The sequence below is a fragment of the Rhipicephalus microplus genome, chromosome 3 (assembly GCF_043290135.1).
Source record: "Rhipicephalus microplus isolate Deutch F79 chromosome 3, USDA_Rmic, whole genome shotgun sequence".
NCBI classification, from domain to species: domain Eukaryota; kingdom Metazoa; phylum Arthropoda; class Arachnida; order Ixodida; family Ixodidae; genus Rhipicephalus; species Rhipicephalus microplus.
Window position 1 is genome coordinate 197,112,375 of NC_134702.1, and position 20,976 is coordinate 197,133,350.

General features: G+C 44.2%; 1 protein-coding gene and 1 non-coding gene across 2 annotated transcripts; both read left to right on the plus strand.

Moving 5' to 3' along the window:
* The first annotated feature begins 63 nt into the window (after positions 1 to 63).
* LOC142803468 (uncharacterized) lies at positions 64 to 9,929 on the plus strand. The gene is made up of 3 exons (XM_075888580.1): positions 64 to 715; positions 1,177 to 1,331; positions 9,735 to 9,929. The coding sequence occupies exons 1-3, from the start codon at positions 81 to 83 to the stop codon at positions 9,869 to 9,871; spliced, it is 927 nt and encodes a 308-aa protein (XP_075744695.1). The 5' UTR covers positions 64 to 80; the 3' UTR covers positions 9,872 to 9,929.
* A 10,253-nt stretch (positions 9,930 to 20,182) lies between these two features.
* TRNAT-CGU (transfer RNA threonine (anticodon CGU)) lies at positions 20,183 to 20,255 on the plus strand. Its single transcript has one exon. It is a non-coding gene; the product is annotated as a tRNA-Thr (tRNA).
* Positions 20,256 to 20,976: the final 721 nt, after the last annotated feature.

The following is a 20,976-nucleotide window of genomic DNA, read 5'->3' on the forward strand; positions in this document are numbered from 1 at the left end:
GTGTATGCACTTGTATATAAGAGCGTCCCGCTACATGTTTTTCAGTCAGCTGAACCTCTTCACAGTAAGCGGCCCCAATTATGTTGCTCAGTTATTGGACGCTACTGCTGCTGCAGTGTTTTAGTGTGTGCCTCGTCTTTGCGGAACCTTCTTGTCAGAAGTTTCAATCGGAGCCACAACGGATTTTTTTCAACTGCGGAGGTTTTATGACAGCGTCCGAACTGGCTACGAAAATTATCCGTCCAGAGCACAGCAAGCATGCCTTCATGCTATCCGAGAGTCGTCTTGAGCACCTACCAGTGGACACATTCGCCGACTTGGCAGCCACTAACGTAACATTGAACAAAGTCCACATCGACAACTTCGACGCAGCGCATCCCAATGCATTCGAAAGACTGAACGGTACACTGGTGGAGCTGGTATTTCTGAGAGGCAGCACCCTGCCGAAGTCGTGGAGTCTTCTCAAGGATGTTGTCTCGCTGATATCGCTGCGCTTCGAGAGGCAGGTATTGTCAATCGATCAGGACTGGAACAACCTGCCACAGAGTATTCGCGACATATTCATCACGGAGTGTACAGTCCCGAGCATGGAACATGGCGCACTCGCTCGACTCACGAACTTAGAGAAGTTTGATATCACTTCCAGTAGATTCAGTAATTTCTCGTGGTCTGTTTTGCCAAATCCAGCACCTTCTCTGCAAACGATACTGCTCAGGTAAGCTCCTGACCACTGCAGGGATCGAAAATGCTCCGGTGTGTGCAGTACAACTGTTGTGTATTGTATATAGGTCAGTTTTTAAGCCTGTAGGCCTTTTAGTTAACAAAAGGAGCCTATGGAGCTAAGTTTGGCTTCCAGAGCGCGTGGTACGAATGCACTGTACCAGTAATACTAGCGCAGCAATGCAGTACTCTTGAGAAGAATTCCTGCGTAAATGTAATTGCGCATTCTTGTATATCTGTTGTATTTTAAGCATTTCCTGTGATGATGACCCACATCTGTAAACAATAGAAGGAGACCTATAACATTGGGTAATGGAATGTCCATGCGAAAATTCTTCAGCTGCTACAATGTTGCGTGCCTCGAAATTACCTATCATGAATCTCACTTCAGTCTTCACTAAAGACTGCTATTGTTTTTCTGTAAGAAACTGCCAGCTCTTCCATATTTCTGTGCAGGCGAAACGAACTCACTGAAATTCCAAGAGGATTCAATCCAAAACAGTTTCCTGTTATAAAGAGCATTCACCTCGAGTCCAATACGATCACTACCTGGGATGCAGAAACACTTGACGCCATTCGAACACACCCTAACAGCCCAAGTCTGCATCTCGGTAAGTAATATTGTACTTTAGCAAGTCACGTACCTGCTGCGCGCTAATAGGATACAAAGTGATGGCACCACTCCTCCTTTCATGGTCATTGTGTTGTTGCCATTGAAGGCACCTCAAGACCACTGAACTATGTTCTTTATTACTGTGAGCTTGTCATGCCCCATCGTGGCCTGTCAGCCTGCGTATTGATAAAGAGCCACCCATCGTTCGGGTGGAGGCACTGTTAGTGGAACTCGGAGCGGCGCAGGCGCAAGAAGCGAGAATGGAGCAGTGCTACCGTACAGCCTTACTGTATTTGCCATACTGTCTTCCTTGCTGTATTTCCGTAACTTGCTAAAATGATGGCATGGAAAAGTATAGCGTTTATGGTTTCGCTGTCAAAAAAGTGAAACCCCAAAAATTACCATTCCAGTTGCTATATATACATATGTGTGTGTCATTAGCCAAATCTAGACATGTATCGAATAGTTACTATTTGCCGTTATACTGCCTCAATTTTTGTAACATAAAATGCAACTTTCACGGCAGCACGATCCCTCTATTGTCCGCAATCAGAACTGAAATAAGTCAGATCGTCTCTCTGGCACTTTAAAATTATTGAGGGTGGCTTTTGCATTCACGTGCCAGGACAGCTCGAATGATTGAAAAGTCTGGAGGAGCGAAAAATTTATAAAGTATCACTGGTCACGTTCGTTTAAGCATTGATGTGCATAGCGGCAGAGTTCATGCTACAAGGTTGAGCGTGGGGCTGCCTGGCATATTGCTTTTCGGTCTTATGATTAGCACACGTGCATAGCCCACAGTGGCATAGCCAGGCGAAAGCACACCGGGCCGTGCCCCGCCCTTCTATAATTTTTTTGCCATAACACACAGAGCGAAAATTGACCATTAACCAGAGGTGCCCCCCCTCCACCAGCCTTCACGAAGAAATCGACCCAGTATATGCATGTTTAACAGTAAATGTCGTCGAAAGGCGGTGGTCTTGCGTGTGAAGAGAGTGAACAAAACGTTTATTTGATGCTCTGTGCGAGAAAATTGGTGAAATGTATTCTAGAAGCGCTGCGCTAGAGAGTCTCGATCAGTGCAGCAAAGGTGAACGGGCGCATCGAGGCACGTTAGACACGAGCGCCATCTGGCAGTTATCTTCAAAACCGAGGAAGGCGTGCGCGCTCACGTAGAAAGATGTGCACCTGTCTCGGAGGTGATAAGGTGTAGAACGCTAAGCGACGGGCAAGTGCCACTACCATGTCTTAGCATATTGTTGGAAACTCTTGCCTTTTCGAGCATCGCGTGGCACTGTCAGCGCAGCGTGATAAACGCTACGGTCTTTAGAATTATTATGTGTGCTCTTTTGAGTATAAAACGACACATACAAAATATAGACGTGTTATTATGGTGCCTCAGATATGCGGAATAATTGCTTCTGAATTCACAATCGCACAAGTATGAACGCTGAAACTTCAACAAGATTGATGGGCGCTGCGTATGGGGTTGTCTGTTTGACGTATCGCTGGGTGCTGTTTAGAATATCGTTAGCACACACAAACACACAAAGGTACAGACAGACAGACAGACAGACGGACAGACAGACAGACAAACAGAGAGAGAGACAGACAGACAGACAGACAGACAGACAGGCCAAAATTTGGCGTAGAAACTCCCCAAGAAAGACTATTGTCTTTAAAAATTTGCCTACGCCTCTGATTGCCGCCGACAATTCCTTCGTGCACCCTACCGGTGAAAAACGACAGCCCGTGGCGCGAAACAGGTGAAACGTCCTGCAACGTGTCCATATATCATGCCACCATTGAGCACATATCCCATCGTGTGCAGAAGCAACGAAGCCAATATATATTAGGCAGCAAACGGTGTGTCGGTTTTTGAGTGTTGGAGAGTGAACACATGTCTCTAGACGTCAGACGCTCGTAATTCACGAAAACTTAGCGCTGCCTTAATGGCTTCAGTGCAAAGGTAACACTGACTGTATTGTATGTAAACCACTAAATAGCCTTATAGTGTAATGTCACAGTAATCAGACCATAGGCATGCGCACCAGAGGACGGGGGATCAGGGCAGGAGGGCTGCTGCCCCTTAGTTACGTAGTAGGAGGTGGAAAAAATGTGCCTCATACATTTACATATAAGAGGGGTGGTATACGATGAACCTTCTCTACTCTCACGCCCCTTGCCTGATGGGGAACCCGGCACACGCCTGTGAATCGAATCACGTAAGTAATAAAGTTCACAAAAAAGGAACGCTTCAAAACACACTGCTGTAAATCTCCGTACCACCTTCCCCTCCCCCACCCCGCCTTTCAACGACCTATGTACAGCAGCGTATGAAATAATGCGAGTCCCTGACCTTCGAGAGACCATAACAGATTGGACGTGGCAAGCGGCTTAAGAAGTGGTACGTCCCACGTACAGTGGGAATCGATGATATGCGAAGCACGAACGAGGAAGCTTCAATTGTCACTTTGAAATCAGCAGAATGTTACGAGGTGGATGTAAATTTGGCTGCACAGGACTTCCATGTTATGATTATTATGTTTGCGCCTGGCATTTCTGCATATGGGAAGCTAGCGAAATGGCCATGAGCGCGTTATGAGCGTAGCATGTAGTCATGTATTACGTAACACGCTTGCCATGATTATCACGTTTGGACGTGTGATTTATCTTTGTCGTCTGTTAACGTCACTTAGTAGCAAATTTGGTATCTTTGAATCTTGCGAAACGACCACGATTGCACAATGAGCATAGCATGCAGTCATAATTTACATGACACACATGTCACTATTATTATGTTGGACGTAACATTTACCTTCGTCGTCCGTTCCCGTCATTTATTACCAAATTTATGACATGTGAAGCTAGCGAAATGGCCACGATCGCACTATGAGCGTACAATGCAGTCATGATTTACACGACACATATGTCGTAATTTTCATGTTTTGACCGCTCATTTACCTTTGTCGCCCAATCGCGTCATTACTTAGTTTGGTATATGCGAAGCTAGCAAAGCGGCAGTGAGAGCATCATGACCATGGCATGTAGCCATGTTCTTACACGACATACATGTCATGACTGTCAAGTTTGCACCAGTTACATACCGTAGTAATTCATTCATGTCACGTAATACATAGTTTGTTGTATGTGAAGCCTGTGAATCGATCATGAGCAAATCATGAGCGTAGCATGTAGTCATGTTCTTACATGTCACACATTTCATGATTATTATGCTGGTACCAGTCATATCTTTTCGACATTCATTAAAGTCAAGTAATACCAAATTTGGTATATCTGAAGCTAGCGAAACAATTGTGAACGCTTCATGAGCGTTGCATGCGTTATTACAAGAAAACCATGTCATTAATATCATGTTTGCACCAGTCATATACCTTCGTCATCCATTCACAATGCGTAGTACCAAACTTTGTCTATCTGAAGCCAGTGAAACGACCACGAGCGCATCGTGAGCGTGGCGTGTAGTCATGTTCTTGCATGACACGCATGTCATGATGTTCACGTGAAGGCCTGTCACTTATTTGCACCATGCAGTCATGTCATACCCTACCAGATTGCGATATGTCATGTGAACGAAACCACTGTAGAAGCAGCAAGGCCCTGGCATGTAAATAATGACATTTATGGCATACATGTCATAATTTTCTTGTTAGCACTGCTCACTTATCCTCGTAGTACAGTCATGTTACGCCATACCAATTTTGGTATAGTTCCATTATCTAAACGGCTAGAAGTGCTTAATGTCTCAGGCTGTTGAGGAATGAGTAGTAACGGCAAAAAAAGCGCTACATAAGCGGATGTCTCTGTGTAGCGGCTAGGTGGTGGCCCGAAATTAGAACTCTCTCATGCCTTAGACGGCTGCTTTATTGTCAACCCTCTCTACCGATTTTGTCATTGTTTATTGACTTTATTGTCGACTCTCTCTCGACTTTGTATAACGTGGCCTAACTAAGTTCTTTCTAAACATGAACACGAGTAAGTTCTTTCTGACCACCCAGCTACACAACCCGTATAAGTGCTTCATTCGTTCGCTGCTGCCACTGGAAGAGCTGGCAGAAGTGTGGCTGAGCATGAACACAGAGGCGCCTATGCTAACATCTGGAGTTCGGCACCCGAGAAACAACTCCTGAGTGGCACCGTCCTTAGGGTTCGCATCGCTCACGCAGAATTTCATCGCTGCTGCTGAAGCGTACATGCTTGCCTCTCTTTACTTATGTCATACATCCTGAAGTTAAAACACTTATACAAAAGCACCCAGGCTTCTTATAAGCAGTATTGTAGTCACTAAAAGATTTTTTTATCTCTATATCGATTCGCCTATCTTGGTTGTAACAATCGGAAGCTATTAGACTGTCACTTGTATGTTTCCTCGAGTCAAACAATGTTAATTCAGCAATACGTTACAAATGAAAATTCTAGCATCATGGTGTCGGTCTCGACAAGTAATGGCACGCCATATTTTTGAAAATAAAGAAAAAATGGCAAATTTAAGATGCTGTGCACTTCCAAACCCTCCCACCAAGCAGCCACAGGGCGCTCAAACAATAGCTTTTGTTCTAGTCTTCTCAGTATCATCTGCCATGCGTTATTCTCCCTTTGACCTTGCACCTATCTGAATATTATAAGCTACAGCAGCACACAATGGGTCAGTGAGAATAGCAGCCCCAGATTACGTGTATGCTCTCCGGCAAAGCGAATCCGCCCTGTAGAAAAGGTAGCCGACTGACTGACTCTCGACCGCTCCATTTATTTATTGTACTCTCAAGGCCCGAGGGCATTGAGTTCGAATAGCGTGATTCAACGCAGACAGAAGAGATATGGACACAAGACGAAACGTACCGACAACCCCGCACTCTGGGTCGACAATAACCTACTTCCCTCCTTGTGTATTTTTCATTGCTGGTTTCATCGATTCAGCAAGCTAGGCACCGACATTTTTTTGGTGAGGTAGGAGAAACAAATCCTGAGCCCGCGTCCAAAAAATATAGCAGGTAATGCCAATTATATAAGAAAAATGAACAGGGCATGGCGTGGTGGAATGTTTGAGGGGAAAGGATGGCAAGGAGAAGGGGCTACACCCCCTGTAAAGTGGTGAAAAATAGAAAAAGCTTTTGTTCTTTTTCACAATGTTGTTCTTGCTGCTGACATATTTGGCCAAGTTTTATTCTTCGCTGGTGAATCCTGGTGACCGGTAGCATAGGGCTGCTCTTGGAGTAGGCTCACCACTAGTGTGGTGTAAGAAAGGATAACCTTGACACGCATTCAACCTCACAGAGACTTTCACCTCGAAAGGCTCTAAGATGATCGACGTAGCAGCGCTGGGACCTTCTAGTATAAGAGCTACTAAAGCGATAAACGTCTGCTTGAAAAGTGTCCGCATCTGAAATTTTAGAGTTTTTGTACATTCATTCCACGGGACTTGATATGATGCCTTTAAAGTGTGTGCATGCTAAAAAAAATCTGTAGCTCCGTCATGTTGGCATATTGCAAACGATGTTAGAGTTGTGTCACAAGAGCCCGACATTCACCTATTTCGCCTTTCTTCGTACACACCATTTCTAAGCAATATTTGTGAGAAGAATCAAATATTCTGGCCCTTGAATATTTTTATTCATGGTAATGTTTGTAGAAATGACCTATTCAAATGGGCAATGCGCACGCTATATGGTCTACGATTGTGAAGCTACTTCTTGCAAAATACTCAGGATGCATATTGGGCTATACGCCCCAATCCAAACTTCATTCCCAGCTCAAGAAAAAGAAAGCAAAAAAATGGTGTAAGAAGAACCTGTTCCTGCAAAAGCATACCAGGTTTAAAGCCAATTTAAAATAAATAAAGATGAGTTTTCAATTATTACTCAAAGCGCAAAGTTTTTTAAAAAAAGTCAATTGGTAAAATAAAATTGTGGGTGGAAGGTAATGCATTTGGTGTCCCAAGGGCTCACCGAGCACGGAAAGCTCGCGATTTCTTTAATGTAATAATATTGGGCCAAAGACGTCTGGGCCATGCCCAGGATTAAAAAAGATATGAAAGAAGAATAAAATAAAATAAGGATAATATATAAAAGAAAAGAAAGTGAACGAAAAAGAAAAGAAAAGAAAAAATTTACTAAAATAATAATAATTTTAAAAATAGTAAAAAACTATTAAAGTAATAATAATAAACTTGAAATTAATTTGAATAAAACTAGAAGCAAAATTGAAAAGAAATAATAAAATTATAGAGTAAAATTAAAAAAGAGAAAAAAAGAAAAAAAGGAAAAAATAAAAAATGGAGCTTGTACATAATCCGCAGTGCACAATGTCCGTACCTTCCCTCCGGTAAGTAGTTGTCCGCCAGACCACACGTGGTTGTTCGCCAAAAGGCAGACCTTCTGTCACTTTGTCGAGCTTTTCGTCGAGCCTTTCACCTGTTGACCCACTCTTTGCGTCCTGGTGTACTTCGTTCTGAAATAGCGTCACCGTCTTGTTGTTATATGTTTGTTATCCTAGAGTATGAAGCGCTGACCGGCATGAATACAGCGCCCATGCCCCCGATGTTCGAGACCTCTCCCGTATAGGGTCAACAGGGGGACGCGGCGCGTGCCGCCTGACGTTTGTTCTTATGTATTAGCCTGTGCGTGTATGTCATGTAGCACAGTTTTCTACGTCAACCGAAACGAGATCAATGTCTGGATGATTCGTCCTGCAAAATACTCAGGATGGATGAAAATTTAGTTGCCAATCTCGTATTTTTTTCTACAGCTACGAAAAAAAAAGTAAGGTACGACAAAAACCGCTAAAAGCTGTACCAGGGAAGATCGCATGCTGTTCTTAAACATCGTTAAAGACTGATTGCCATGTGACACACCAACGTTACGTGCAGACGCTTCTAAAGGTTATAAATTACTTACGTTACGGGTGAGAAATGATATTGAAATGACCGCACGAAATGTGCAGCTGTTTCGACTCAACAGTATGGTATAAATTGGTTTTTGTAGAAAGTTTGGTGCATGCCCAGAGTTTTCGTATTTTTGATTCATTCGCGTTTATTTGGCACCTAACCTCAGAAATTAGTCGCGCTATTAACCTAAAACGTCTCCTGGATGTTTCACCGCAACCTGTCTTTAAAGCGTATGATTTTTAAGAAAAGTATGGCCTAACCAAACGGATGAGTTATAAAGAACCAGCCTATATTCGTGTTGCACTGGATTGTGTATATATGATTTTAACACTGCACTGGCCACTTCTCTATCCTTTTCTTTTGCTTGTTCTTCAAAAACTTACCCATACTGCCATTATCCTCTTCTATACACCGTTATGCGCAATAAAATACCAGACCTGCGCAAAGGACGCAGTCACAGCAAAAGCTGGAAGAGCTGCTTTTCAGAGCCTTTTCTAAACACTCATTGGGTAACTGCTGGAAACACCTTTGTTTATTACCCACTTTGAAACTATAATAAAACATTTTGTGTAGTAGGCCGGAATTCACTATGCTAGTTTTCGTCAGTTTTTTGTGAAGCGTTGTAACCGCTAAACACTGGCAATGCATTTTGCGTGAATTGTTCATGCATTGGCTGACAAAAAAAGTGTGCCTGAAGTGGGTATGCGTAATAGATTTTAGGTGAACAAAAACAAGCTTTTGTAATGAAGCTTTTGCACTGGACGACCCACTTGTTAGGCTATTCGCACAGTGCGACACCTGGTTGTTTTATCGCTGTTTTCAAAAGGCTTTATTGGTCGCAATAACGCGATTGCTTTCCCGACATCAAGTCTGCCTAAGGCAAGTTTGCCAACAAGTCTCAAGCACCAGCGTGGTTCAGCGGTAAAATACTGGGCTGGCATCTAGCGGACCCTGCTTCGAGCCTTACTGTATCAATATTACCAAATCGCTTTTCTAATTTCGTGCGATGTGGTCACGGATACCGGCGGTGGCGGTGGCAGACAACTATGGCGCCGCGCATGACCCGAGTTGTGATCTCATAACAGCTGTTGGTGTAATATAGCGGGAAAGCATCAGACACACCAGTGAGATTGAGAGCTTGATACCTTGAAGCTCTGCGCCCGAGCAGAAGCTGAGAACCCCAACGTCGGTTTGGCGAGATTGAGACAAGTGGTTAAGTACGCTCAATGCGCTAAAAACTAAAAAACGTTCTCCAGAAAGCTCTAGTACTGCGAAAATCTTGCCAAGATTTCAAGCCCACTTGCGTAACCGTTAGACACTCCTTGGAATGTCTTACTCGGCCTTGTGCGGCATGTTACTGTGCCACATTTTCTTTATCTCGTAAAGACCTTGTGGTGCGAAAATGCCTTTGAAACCTTCTACATCCCTCAACTGGGCATATCACCTCTTTGCGGCAAGTTCTTGTGATGTACAACTATTTTTTTTCTCTTTTTACAGGTGCTATCCCATGCGACTGTCGTATTCAAGTGCTTCTGGAATTTCCCAGGGAGCGGCTTTCAGCGACATGCTCATCCCCGGAAAGTTTGAAACATCGCCAAGTTGATAAGATCCGTGTCGAAGATTTGCAATGCTAAGAGTACTGAAGAAGATGGAAATTAAATCAGGCAGTGAACACTGTTGCCTGTCATTTCTCGGGGGCTTTTTTGTATTCATTTCTGAGCGATAGTCACCAAACTGAGGACGAGATACATTAAAATGCTTTTTCTATATTTTCACCTCGCAAATATTTTCATCTGAAATGTATATGTGGACGCGTTAGCCACGTCCCAATCAATGATATCCACTTAATCCTAGAAGTAATAGAATGTGTGTTTATTTACAGCCAACAGTACTTATAACAGGAACGATTCAAAGTGTGGCTTGATCTAGTTTCAATGACGTCAGCACAGCGAAGTTTTATTTTCAGCTGCCGCGAAATGTTACCAATACACGCCGACATACTGTTTGAGCGTACACAAGTACTATGTAGGCTACGGCAGTGATCACTTAGGTACTGGTGTTACAAAGTAGCAACAGAGCATCTTTGAGCGTGCAAGACTTCATCAATTGACAGGAAGCTGACGTGGCATTGAGTTCGCGGGGGCACGCTCAAGTAGGGGGCGCAGCTGTCACCATCGGTATTGCACGGACGTCTCCCTTTTACGCCCGTTTAGTGTCGATGCTGAACGTAACTTAGTCTAGCGCATTGTTGGTATTGAGCCGAAATCCTTCCGCAACACTTATTCGATGTGGCATATTGGTTCTGTTGATATAAATAGAGTGTATTCACAATCCTTACACCAACACCACGACCTATTCCGTGGGAGCAAGGTATCCACAAGTGAAATCAGTGCCATCAGTTTGCGCATGCAGTAACTGGCGGCAGGAACTTACACGACGCTGAGACGTCGGGCAAGCAGGCCTACCATCATCACGGCCGCGTGCGTCGTTGTCGTCGGTGGCAGCATGTTGGTTACGCCAGACTTGCGCAACTTCTCCCAGACTGGCCAAATTTCCGGCAAATACCACGCCAAGATCGCTTCCTCGAGATTCGTCAAGCCGAGTACGTCAGCATCGAGTACGATAAGACCACGTTGCGCCTTATACGCGTCGGCTTCTAAGTTGGCAAACTATACGACAGTGGTACATTGACGACCGCTTAGCACAGGCACTGCCAGAAGCAAAGCGAGTGGCGTGAAAAACACCGTATGCGGGCAGCCTAGTGCAAATCCCGCCCATTACCGTGTCAACCGCACAGTACACGAGTGAAGCAAAGGGTGCAACCGTTCCTTTGGGAGAGAACTAAACTACGAAGATGTCTCAAGAGTGAGCTTGATGAGCTGCCGCATTTGATCTCACGGTGTGGTTGTGAGGTGAGGCACCTCACTACCACACCATGTCTGTGACTTGAGGCTCTCGAATGCACTTGCTTTGCAACGCAAGGTTCGTCATCGTCATCATCTTGTAATTGAACTGTGGCATGGATGCCAGCGAGCCTTCCAATTACTGTTGCGACCATGTAACCACTGCTCAAGTTTTACCCTCGGTGCATGCGATTATTCTTGGCCCCTTTGAAGGATGTCGCAAAATAGTAACGGAGAAACTTGGAGTGTTCTACACTATCAAAAAAGAGGAAGCTGAAGTGGCATCGATTGCACGTGGGCATAACCACGTGGGTGGTGCAGTCATTCACGTACAACATCGGCAACAAACGGAAGTCTCTCTTTTACGTCAAGAGAACCAGCCATTTAGCGACACCTTATACCAATCAAACCAGTCCAGGTTAAGGTGCAGAGTGTTCGTGTCAAACGTGCTCATGACCGTACATAAGCATAGTGGATCTACAAGTGGGGAAACTTGATACTATCAATATCAGCAGATGACGTGGTGTGTGTTTTCTTTTAACAGTAAGTTTGGTGCATTGATATGTGTCGTTTCATGTGATGAGTTATCTTTTGAACGTCGCATACTAGGTTGTTATGGTTGAGTAATCTTGCGATAAGTTATACAGGCCACAAGCAACGCTGTTGGCCTATATACCAGTACGAGGTACCTCAACAGCTACACTGCATAGACATGAGCTACGCGGAAGCAGTTAGATGTCTTTAATTGTTCAGTACTCCCAGTATGTGTGGCACCCAATAGTCTAAACGCTCGTCATATGCAAGTAGGCTGCCGTCTTCGGAGCACGGCGTTAGTCACCGAAGCAACACTGAAGAACAGTGATACTTGATATACAACCGCCTACAGGCTCTGTTGTTCGCACTGCAGGCAAGCCGGACAATGCTACCGAACATGTTGTTACCACCAAGTGGGTTTCCATGTATTTTTGCCAAAAGGCACTCGTCCATGACCAGGCGAGGAACCACTGTAAATAGAGAGCTTCATCTTGAATTATCGCAATATCAGACATCGGTTGCACGAGCTTCGTTCGCCTTTGCCTGCTCGCTAGAGGTCACCTAGTCCAGCCTATACTGGAGTGACGCTCCAACACACCGCTTACCCAGTTTTGCAGGTCGAGAGAATGGAATTCAATAACCTCCGAAGGGGTAGGGGGAGGTCACTGACGCTGACTCTACTAAAGATCCTTCACTACGAAGATTGTGACAGCTGCAAGGAGTCCCACACACTCAATCGGACGTGGTACACAGAGCGCTAACGTCAAACATTGCTGTAATCATCGACAAAGATGAAGTAATGCATTAATTAACACTGGAGCAGACACTTCCGTCATGAGCATGGGCCTTGCCTGCAAGCGAAGGTTTTTACCCCATTGTCTGATTTGCAGATTTGCACTGCCGAAGGCCATCTCTTCAGGAGAGTGTGCACGACGCGATTTAGTATTCACAGACTTACGTATCTCAGAAATTTTTGACGCTGCCGAGTTGTTCGAGGAACCAAACTCTTGGACTAGACTTCCTACTAGATAACAGAGCTGTGATTAACTTGCAATAGTAGCAGGTGACGTTTTCCATGGCACAAACCTTAGCGGGTCACCCGGACGACGTTACATTAATGCTCTGAGGATTGTTGACGGCGAGGTCACATTATTACTGATAAGTAGCGTGTTGACCGTCGTAACCTGTGACGTTTTCGACGAATTTGACGACTGTTAAGGTATTGCAGGTACAAATGTCCCGCTGTTGCTCAAACAAAACATCACCAAAGCCCGAGGTCTTGCTCGGTTAGAGAATAAACGCTCTCGAAATATGCTAACGAACTTCAGCATAAAGTTTCCGCACGTCTCTAGAGGCACCGCTCTCGGTTTTCACAGCGAAATTAACGACTTTTTTGATGTCGACACACTGGAGATGATTTCAACGGACGCAAAAGCTTGTGCTGACCTGGACAGCCCCACTCACGCTAATTCAGCCATTCCAGATGCACAAAAAAGCGACTGCTAATCCTTCTGACTGAATTCTCGAGCTTCTTTTCAAGTGCATTGAAAGTTCAATGCCCCGACATAAGCAAACACCGTATTTTAGTTAACGATTGACGTGGCCTTTTTGTCGACATCAAAACCATGCGTCCCTAAAGAGAGTTGTTTAGGCGTCAATTTAAAACGTCGACACACTACGCTTCTGCGTCAACTGCCAACGGCTTCCCAATGTCACAAAAGCACGGCGTTTATCTGCTGTCATAGATTTATGGCACCTTGGACTGTCTACGTCATGCCCAGTTCTTTACATCATTAAATCTCAAGTCATATACTGGAAAACTGAAGGTGACGAGGGTGACCGTGAGAAAACTGCGTTCATGACTCCCGACTGAAGTTATCATAATAAAGCACTGCCTTACGGTCCCTGGTCCACTACTGCCACATTTCAATGAAATATGGACACTGTACCCACTCGACTATAGTGCCAGACGTGTCTCGTATACTTAGATGATGTGTTTTGAAGCACGCTTGACAAACAACTTTCAAGGCTAACAAGCGTCCTCACTGCGATACGGAAAGAATTCTTACTAGCAAGCCCGAAAAGTGCTACTTCGGCTCTCAGGAACTCAAGTTTACCGGCCACGTGTTGACCTCCCAGGATGCTCGACCAGATCTGGAAAATTCTTCGTCGTCGAGTTTTCTTGTCCTGGAGACTAGAAGGCTGTTCAGCAATTCATTGAACTCTGTTCCTGCTACAGCTTTCTACTTCACAAGTAGTTTGTTGGCCGGGTGTGTGTAAGATTGATCGCATTTTCCAAGTTTTCCCTTTTTGATTTCGAAACCCTCGCGATCAAGCTGGCATGACACTATGTGTGGTCGGACTGACGACGTGGGCATTTAGTATAGTATCAATTTTATGGCAATAGCAATTATATGGCCAGTCTCAGCTGGCTTTAGGGGCGAAGCTCCTGACGCCGTGGCTCGTACGCCCCTTGTCATCATAGTCATTCGTAGTAGCTGGTTGCATCGCAATGCTTTGGATGTCAATAAAAAAGTGTCACAGCTTATCCACGGAGTCAATAATGTTGATTGGGGCGAAGCGTCTGCCAGTTCATTCATGCTTCACTGCGTCCATCCGACTATCCGTGCGCACGCCCGTTCATTCCATTTCGCCCCACTCGTCACCATTTACCTTGCGGGTACACTGTGATTTTTTAATGAACAGGAACGCGCGAGCCCGTGGTCTGCGCACTGTTGTGGCTGCTTGCAGCACCATCAGCCTACAGATAAAGAAAGCGCGTTCACTTTTGATGGCATTGCCTGTTTCGAGACCAGAGCAACAGCACAATTTAGAAGCGCTTATTCAATGGTTATGAGTAATTGTTTTGTTTGCTTACACATGACGGGAATAGCCGACGCATTTCATGTGTCGGTTGATGGTGCTGTAGGCAGTTTTATGAATGACCTCGTGCTCGTGTCTCGAAAAGACTTTGTAGGAGGAGAAGCGTGCACAGCCACATTTCTGCAAGAACAATGCGATGGCTCCTCCATCTTCAACAAAGACCAACTCATGGGATATAATTCCGCTGTGCAATGAAAGGCAGGTTTCACCACCGGTCAAGGCTTGGGTTCTGCCTTTGTTCGCACATCGGGCGGATTCGCCGACTCGCCATGGCCTACACACGGTGGGATGCCTTCGCTTGCCACCCAAGTTTCTCATTTCTCCAAATCGCCCGCTGGTCAGCGTCGGCAGTCTGGCTGGGGGCAGAAGCGTCACATCGTCGGGCTGGGCCAGAATTTCAAGGAAAAGCCAAATTCCTCAGACGTTCACGTGGTCGAGAAGCCAGACATAGAAGTGTTGCGGTGGTGTGAAATAAAAGTGCCTCATCTGACTTGTTCGACAATGGTTCTTACCGCTACCAAACCTGAGACCCGCAACACCCGGAGTCGCAACAACAGCCACGAAAAGGTGCAGGCCATACGCTCACGTGTTGGCTTTCATGAAAATTAACAGTGTACTTCAAAATTAACAGTGTACATGCATACTACAGAAAAAACTGTTATGAGATCACAACTCGGGCCACGCTTGGCGCCGTTGTTATCCGCCACCGCCGCCTGTGTCAGTAATCATTATCTCACGAAAGAAGAGAAAAACCTACCACCAAGGACTCAGTGGGGCTCAAACCCGGGTTCGCTGCGTGCCAGCCCAGTATTCTGCCACTGAGCCCTGCTGGTTCTTGGAGCTTGTTTGCAAAGTATCCTTACACAGGCTCGATGTCGGGATAGGAATAACGCTATTATGTCTAATAAAGCGTTTTAGAACAGAAAAAGAACAACAAGGCGTTACACAATGCGAATATCGTAACGAGTGGGTTGTTTAATGCTCCTACCCAGTACAAAAGCTAGTTTTTTATCACCTATTAACTGTGGCACATACCTACTTCAGGCATAATTCATTATTGCCGTCACCCACAGCATGAACAATTAGCACAAAATCCTTTGCAAATGTTTTGCGGATACCATGCTTCATAGAAGAATGACGAAAAATAGCATAAAAAATGCTGGCCTACCATCCCGAAATTATTATTATTAATGACATAGTGCTCACACGGCAACAGTGCTTGCAGCTGTTATATTGGGTGTTTATAAAAGGCTCTGAAAGGCCCCTCTTCAGGCTTTCACTGTGACTGTGCTGCGATTTCAGCACAGACTTGGCCTTTTTAATTCCTCTGCCTTGCATCCGACAAAACAGTGTTTTTCAAAAAAACATATGTTGCAATCGTGTGTTTATGTTGTTGTCAGTGTTTTCCATGCAGCAAAGTGTTCAATATCGTACCATTTGGGCACGCCAATATTATCAGCTTGGGTAAATATACTTGCAGTACCCTGTGTAGACCATAAAATATCATGGTACTTGCTTTATAGCAGTACAAATTGAAAAAAAAATTATATCATGCCCTATTGAAGAAAATAAATGCGTTTCTTCAACCATTATGTTCCAGTTTGATGCAGTATTATAGAAAGAAATCGATGGCCGCGGTTATCAGCTACTTTATTTAAGTCGTCCACATCTTCGGAGGTGAACACAAGCATTGAGCCTAGATGATGCAGTGCTTCCCTGGCTGCGCATTATTTATTGTCATGGTGTGTGAATAATGAGAATTTTGAAAAAAGATTTATAATACTAGAAGGTACGCGAATATTTTGTTTACGATAGAATAATTCACAACACAACGGGCCATTTAATACGCTTAGAAATTAACCAAACAGACTAGTATTGACTGGATCGCCATTCGGCATGCTTCCAAAGGCAATTGGCGTTGGAAGTGGGTGACCAAGTTTTCCTCAATATCATTAGCAGGCCGACCTGAATGAAAGATTAGAACCATAGAGCAAGGCAGCCTTATCTGAAATTCGTCTGCCATAAGAGCTTATAAGGCGCAGCAGTCATGATGTTAGAAGAAATGACAGTGATGCGCAAGATGTTACTCAAGTTTTTTCAAGACTTTAGAATACGATTGAATGCACTGGTCACTCGCCGATGTTTTCTGCGGCCCTTGCGGAATCGCGGAACGAACCTGAAAGAGGGAATAGATTCATTCAGATTTGAAGGTCTGAAACATGCTTCTTTAAATACAATTATTTTATAAATTCAACTTTCATAAAGATTTGATAAAAAGATACCAATTACCGGTGCGATTGAATTTAAAACGGCTATAAATATCCACTTATCTATGCGCAGAATAGTACACTACATTTACAGACGTGGTCATCGCCAATAGATCAGGCCCTTGAGAATGCACGTGCATCTCGATAAACTGAACTCGACTCATTCTTTTTTTGCAAGCCAGTTACCATCAACCAACACTCAATTACCCACCTGGATATTTTGAACTGTCATGAGATTTCGCTGTAAATTCGTGGTCGTTACAACAAGAGGCATACAGATCATTATAGTACGGTCGGCGCTTCCATGTTTCATATTGTGTAACCAATCCTAGCACTGAAATGAATTCGCACCCAGCGAGCTTCATGAGTTCATTGACCATCAGCTTACTGGACCTGATGCTTGTCAGCTTTTTATTTGCGCACTCCTGTAAAACAAAAAAGCAGAATTTAGTTATCGTGTATAGTGTTTTACAATGTTTATTATAAAGCAGCGACACAAATTCAAGTATAACAATTAAAATCTGACTACAGGATTGAGTGTGATACTAACGTGATTCCCCTAGTACTGTTATTCATCAAAATTAAATCACTTATCTTTGAATATTTCTAAAATTTGCAATAATATGCGTCGTGTACATAGCGTACCCAAACAAACCAGTTTTTTTAATATCCCTACATCTTTTATAGGGCGCTTTTGTAGTCATTTGCATTTTGGCAGATACTGCACTATCTATTTTGTTACTGCCTTTGGGGTCTGCACTCCATTTTCATATCTTGAAATCTTGAGGATTACTAAGCGAAATGTACAAGACAAAAAAAAACTGCCAGCACTGCTGAAGCTAAATCATGAAAGTAGCTTTTCAGAGCTCTTTTAGGGGTGAAGTTCAATATTATGTGGCCTGCGCGTCGCCCATTGTCGGTGTCTAACTGCCGGTGGCACATACCCGAGAGAGCGGGTATGTGCCACAGGGGAAAGAGAGCGGTGATCGCGCGACTATGACTAGGTGGCTGTACTTGTAGTGTTCAGTAGATGGACGGACGCACGGATGCACAGACAGACAAGCAGACGGGTGGATGGATGAACGTGCAGGCGGGCGGATGCGCGGACGGATGGATGGACGGCCAGACACGTGGAAAAACGCAGGGACGGAGGAACGCACGAATGAATGCACGGACAGACGAATGGACGCACGGATGGGCCCACGAACGGACGTAAGCACGGAAGGGCTGATGGACACTTCACCCTAATCTTCATAATTCTCTCCGTGGATATGCAGTGAGTTTCTTTTTTAACAAACTCTGGGTAGCTTCTTCAAGCACCCTTGCAGGATGCCTGCCTACTACGCATTTAATTATCGTGTAGTTGGCAAGCATTCACTATATGACCCTTCGTCATTCTTCGAAATGTCGTACCCCCCGCACATTGGCAAGGAACTTGTGCAATTTTTTATGCGGTGGCTTACGAAGACGATGAAGCATGGTAGAAGCTTTTCTAATCCCTACAATTTCCCGCAGTGGTCAATCGCCACAGCCTATAAGTAAACAAGATCAAGCTTTTCTAAGGGGTTGAAGCATTCGAAGACACACTCATTGAGCAATACGCACTATGTTACAACTGGTTGCTTCTTTGCTGGTCTGAAAAGTTTTATTACTTATATTAATGCGATTACCTTCCCAATATCAAGTCTGCCTAAGGCCTGGTTGCTAAGGAGTTCTAAGCACCTGCGTGCCCAATTTTCTTTTTTTTTATACAAAGAAAACAACCGCGTTCGAATCCCACTGCGTGCTGGGTTTATTTTATCAATTGAGTTTGTTTCTTTTATTTTGTGCGATAGTGGTTACGGACACCACAGGTGGCTGTGGGCAACTACGGCTCTCATGCGATCCGGGTCGAGATGTCATAACAGCTATCGGTGTTGTTGTTGTGAGTGGTTCATGAGGAAAAGGAAGAAGGCACCTAATTTCTGTCTGCCTAATGGTTACACGGCGCAGTGCCTATCGGTGCAAAAATGCGGCGCACAAGGTCGTCCTGCTTACTTGCTTTGATGAGGCGAAATCCTTTCAACGCAGAGCATGTGTTGCCTTGTGTTTCCACATAGTACTGACAAAATCTGTTTTCTCAATTTTTGGTCGTGGTTATCACGAGAAAAAGCAAGCATTTATGCGCACACGCACACACAATCGTTTTTTTTACTTTTTGTTAGCGCACAGCTCCCTAGAAGTGGGTAAAGGAGTACCTAAATCTGGAGAAGGGCAGCTTGTCTTTCTGTTTATTAACCACGAAAATGCGCGACGAAGACAAGGTGAACGACGACAAATAGGATGTTCAGCACACATTGTTTACAGACGGGAAGATCAGAGCTGCCACGGAAATTCTACTCTTCCACTTTGCTTCAGCTCTGAGCGAGTTGTGTTATTGTTTCTTTTTATTTTTTTCGTTGGCTCAAACACTCGAACTTTATGGGTTAAAGATTTTTCTGGCGCACACCCTAGAGAGCTAACTCTGTAGAAAAATGCTTAAGATTCCCAACGCTAGTTGTAGCGTACTGCAGAGCATTAGTTTTCACCTACAATACGAAGCTGCAGAAAAATAACTAGCACAATTGTTACCAAAAGGTGCCAAAATTTAAAAAAAACGCGTATTTGAAGTTCTGCAACGCACTCTGATAGTCGGGCTTTATGTTTGACCAAGCGTCCAGTAAATAGATGAAGAGTTCTCGAATTGTGTGTCTTGTTATCAATAAATGTGTAACTAATAACCATTGAGTATATATATATATATATATATATATATATATATATATATATATATATATATTGAAATAACTTGCAGATAGGACATAAGAAAAGGATAGTATTTACTAACGTTTCGGCCGTGGCACGGCCTTCGTCAGACTCTGACGAAGGCCGTGCCACGGCCGAAACGTTAGTAAATACTATCCTTTTCTTATGTGCTATCTGCAAGTTATTTCAATATAGAAAATACCCGGACCTGTCGTGCCTTCCCTTCAAGTTCTATATATATATATATATATATATGAGATATAACAGACAGTAATGCCAAGGAATGTACAGGGGAAGTTATTAAAACCAATGGAATGTAAATAGGAAGAAAGAAAAGTGGATGAAAAAATTACCAACTGTGAGCAGGAATCGAACCTACGACCTTCGAATTACGCGGTTGTATAAGAGGGACAATTAATCAGCTGCCCGCTCATAATAAGTTCACGTGCTACGTGGCGCCAAACATGCGCATAAGAGTGTTTCACACTCGTTGTTTGGCTTATAGATGGCGCTGACTGTCACTTCTACTTCTAAATTCACAGATAAACCCAAAAAAGTGGATGGAGGGAGGGCCGCTGTGATAGCTCAGTGGTTAGAGCATCGAACGCGTAATTCGAAGGTCGTAGGTTCGATTCCTGCTCACAGTTGGTAATTTTTTCATCCACTTTTCTTTCTTCCTATTTACATTCCATTGGTTTTAATAACTTCCCCTGTACATTCCTTGGCATTACTGTCTGTTATATCTCATTAATATTGTGTTAAAAACACGGAAAAACGAGCCCTTAGGTATACACTTCTTTCCCTTATTTTATATATATATATATATATATATATATATATATATATATATATATATATATATATATATATTCTAAAGAAGAGGAAGTACTCCGGCGCAGAGGCAGCAGCATCGAGTGTGCAGTAGCGGCTCGAGCTCGGAAATTGCGGCTGGTGCATCGCCTTCCAAGCCTTCCAAGCATCAACCCTTCTGCTTAATAAATCTCCTTTATAATTGGTGGAGGTGCCGGGGACCGTCCCTTACACCTTCCCGCTACCATCCTGGAACTCCGTTCTCGACGGCTACCTTCTGCTATGCCGGACGCCGATCAGCAGACGCTTCCATCTCTTCCGGCCACCTGTCCAGGCAGTGTTCCTCAGCGAGAGCCTCCAATCTTCAGTGGAACAGATGACAACGACGTTGAAGAGTGGCTCTCGACTTTCGAACGGGTGAGCGCTTTAAACAGATGGACGGACGCGGACAAGTTGACACGCGTTTCGTTCTATCTCACGGGTGTAGCCAGCCTTTGGCTTAGAAACCACCAGGCAGACGTCCGAACGTGGCCGCAATTTAAAACGTCGATTGTAGCA

What these genes read in the sequence shown, in the direction of transcription:
- LOC142803468 (XM_075888580.1), top strand. Translation starts at nt 81, where the DNA reads ATGTTGCTCAGTTATTGGACGCTACTGCTGCTGCAGTGTTTTAGTGTG. An exon ending in CTGCAAACGATACTGCTCAG is followed by an intron (nt 716 to 1,176) that starts GTAAGCTCCTGA and finishes ATTTCTGTGCAG; the next exon opens with GCGAAACGAACTCACTGAAA. An exon ending in CAGCCCAAGTCTGCATCTCG is followed by an intron (nt 1,332 to 9,734) that starts GTAAGTAATATT and finishes CTCTTTTTACAG; the next exon opens with GTGCTATCCCATGCGACTGT.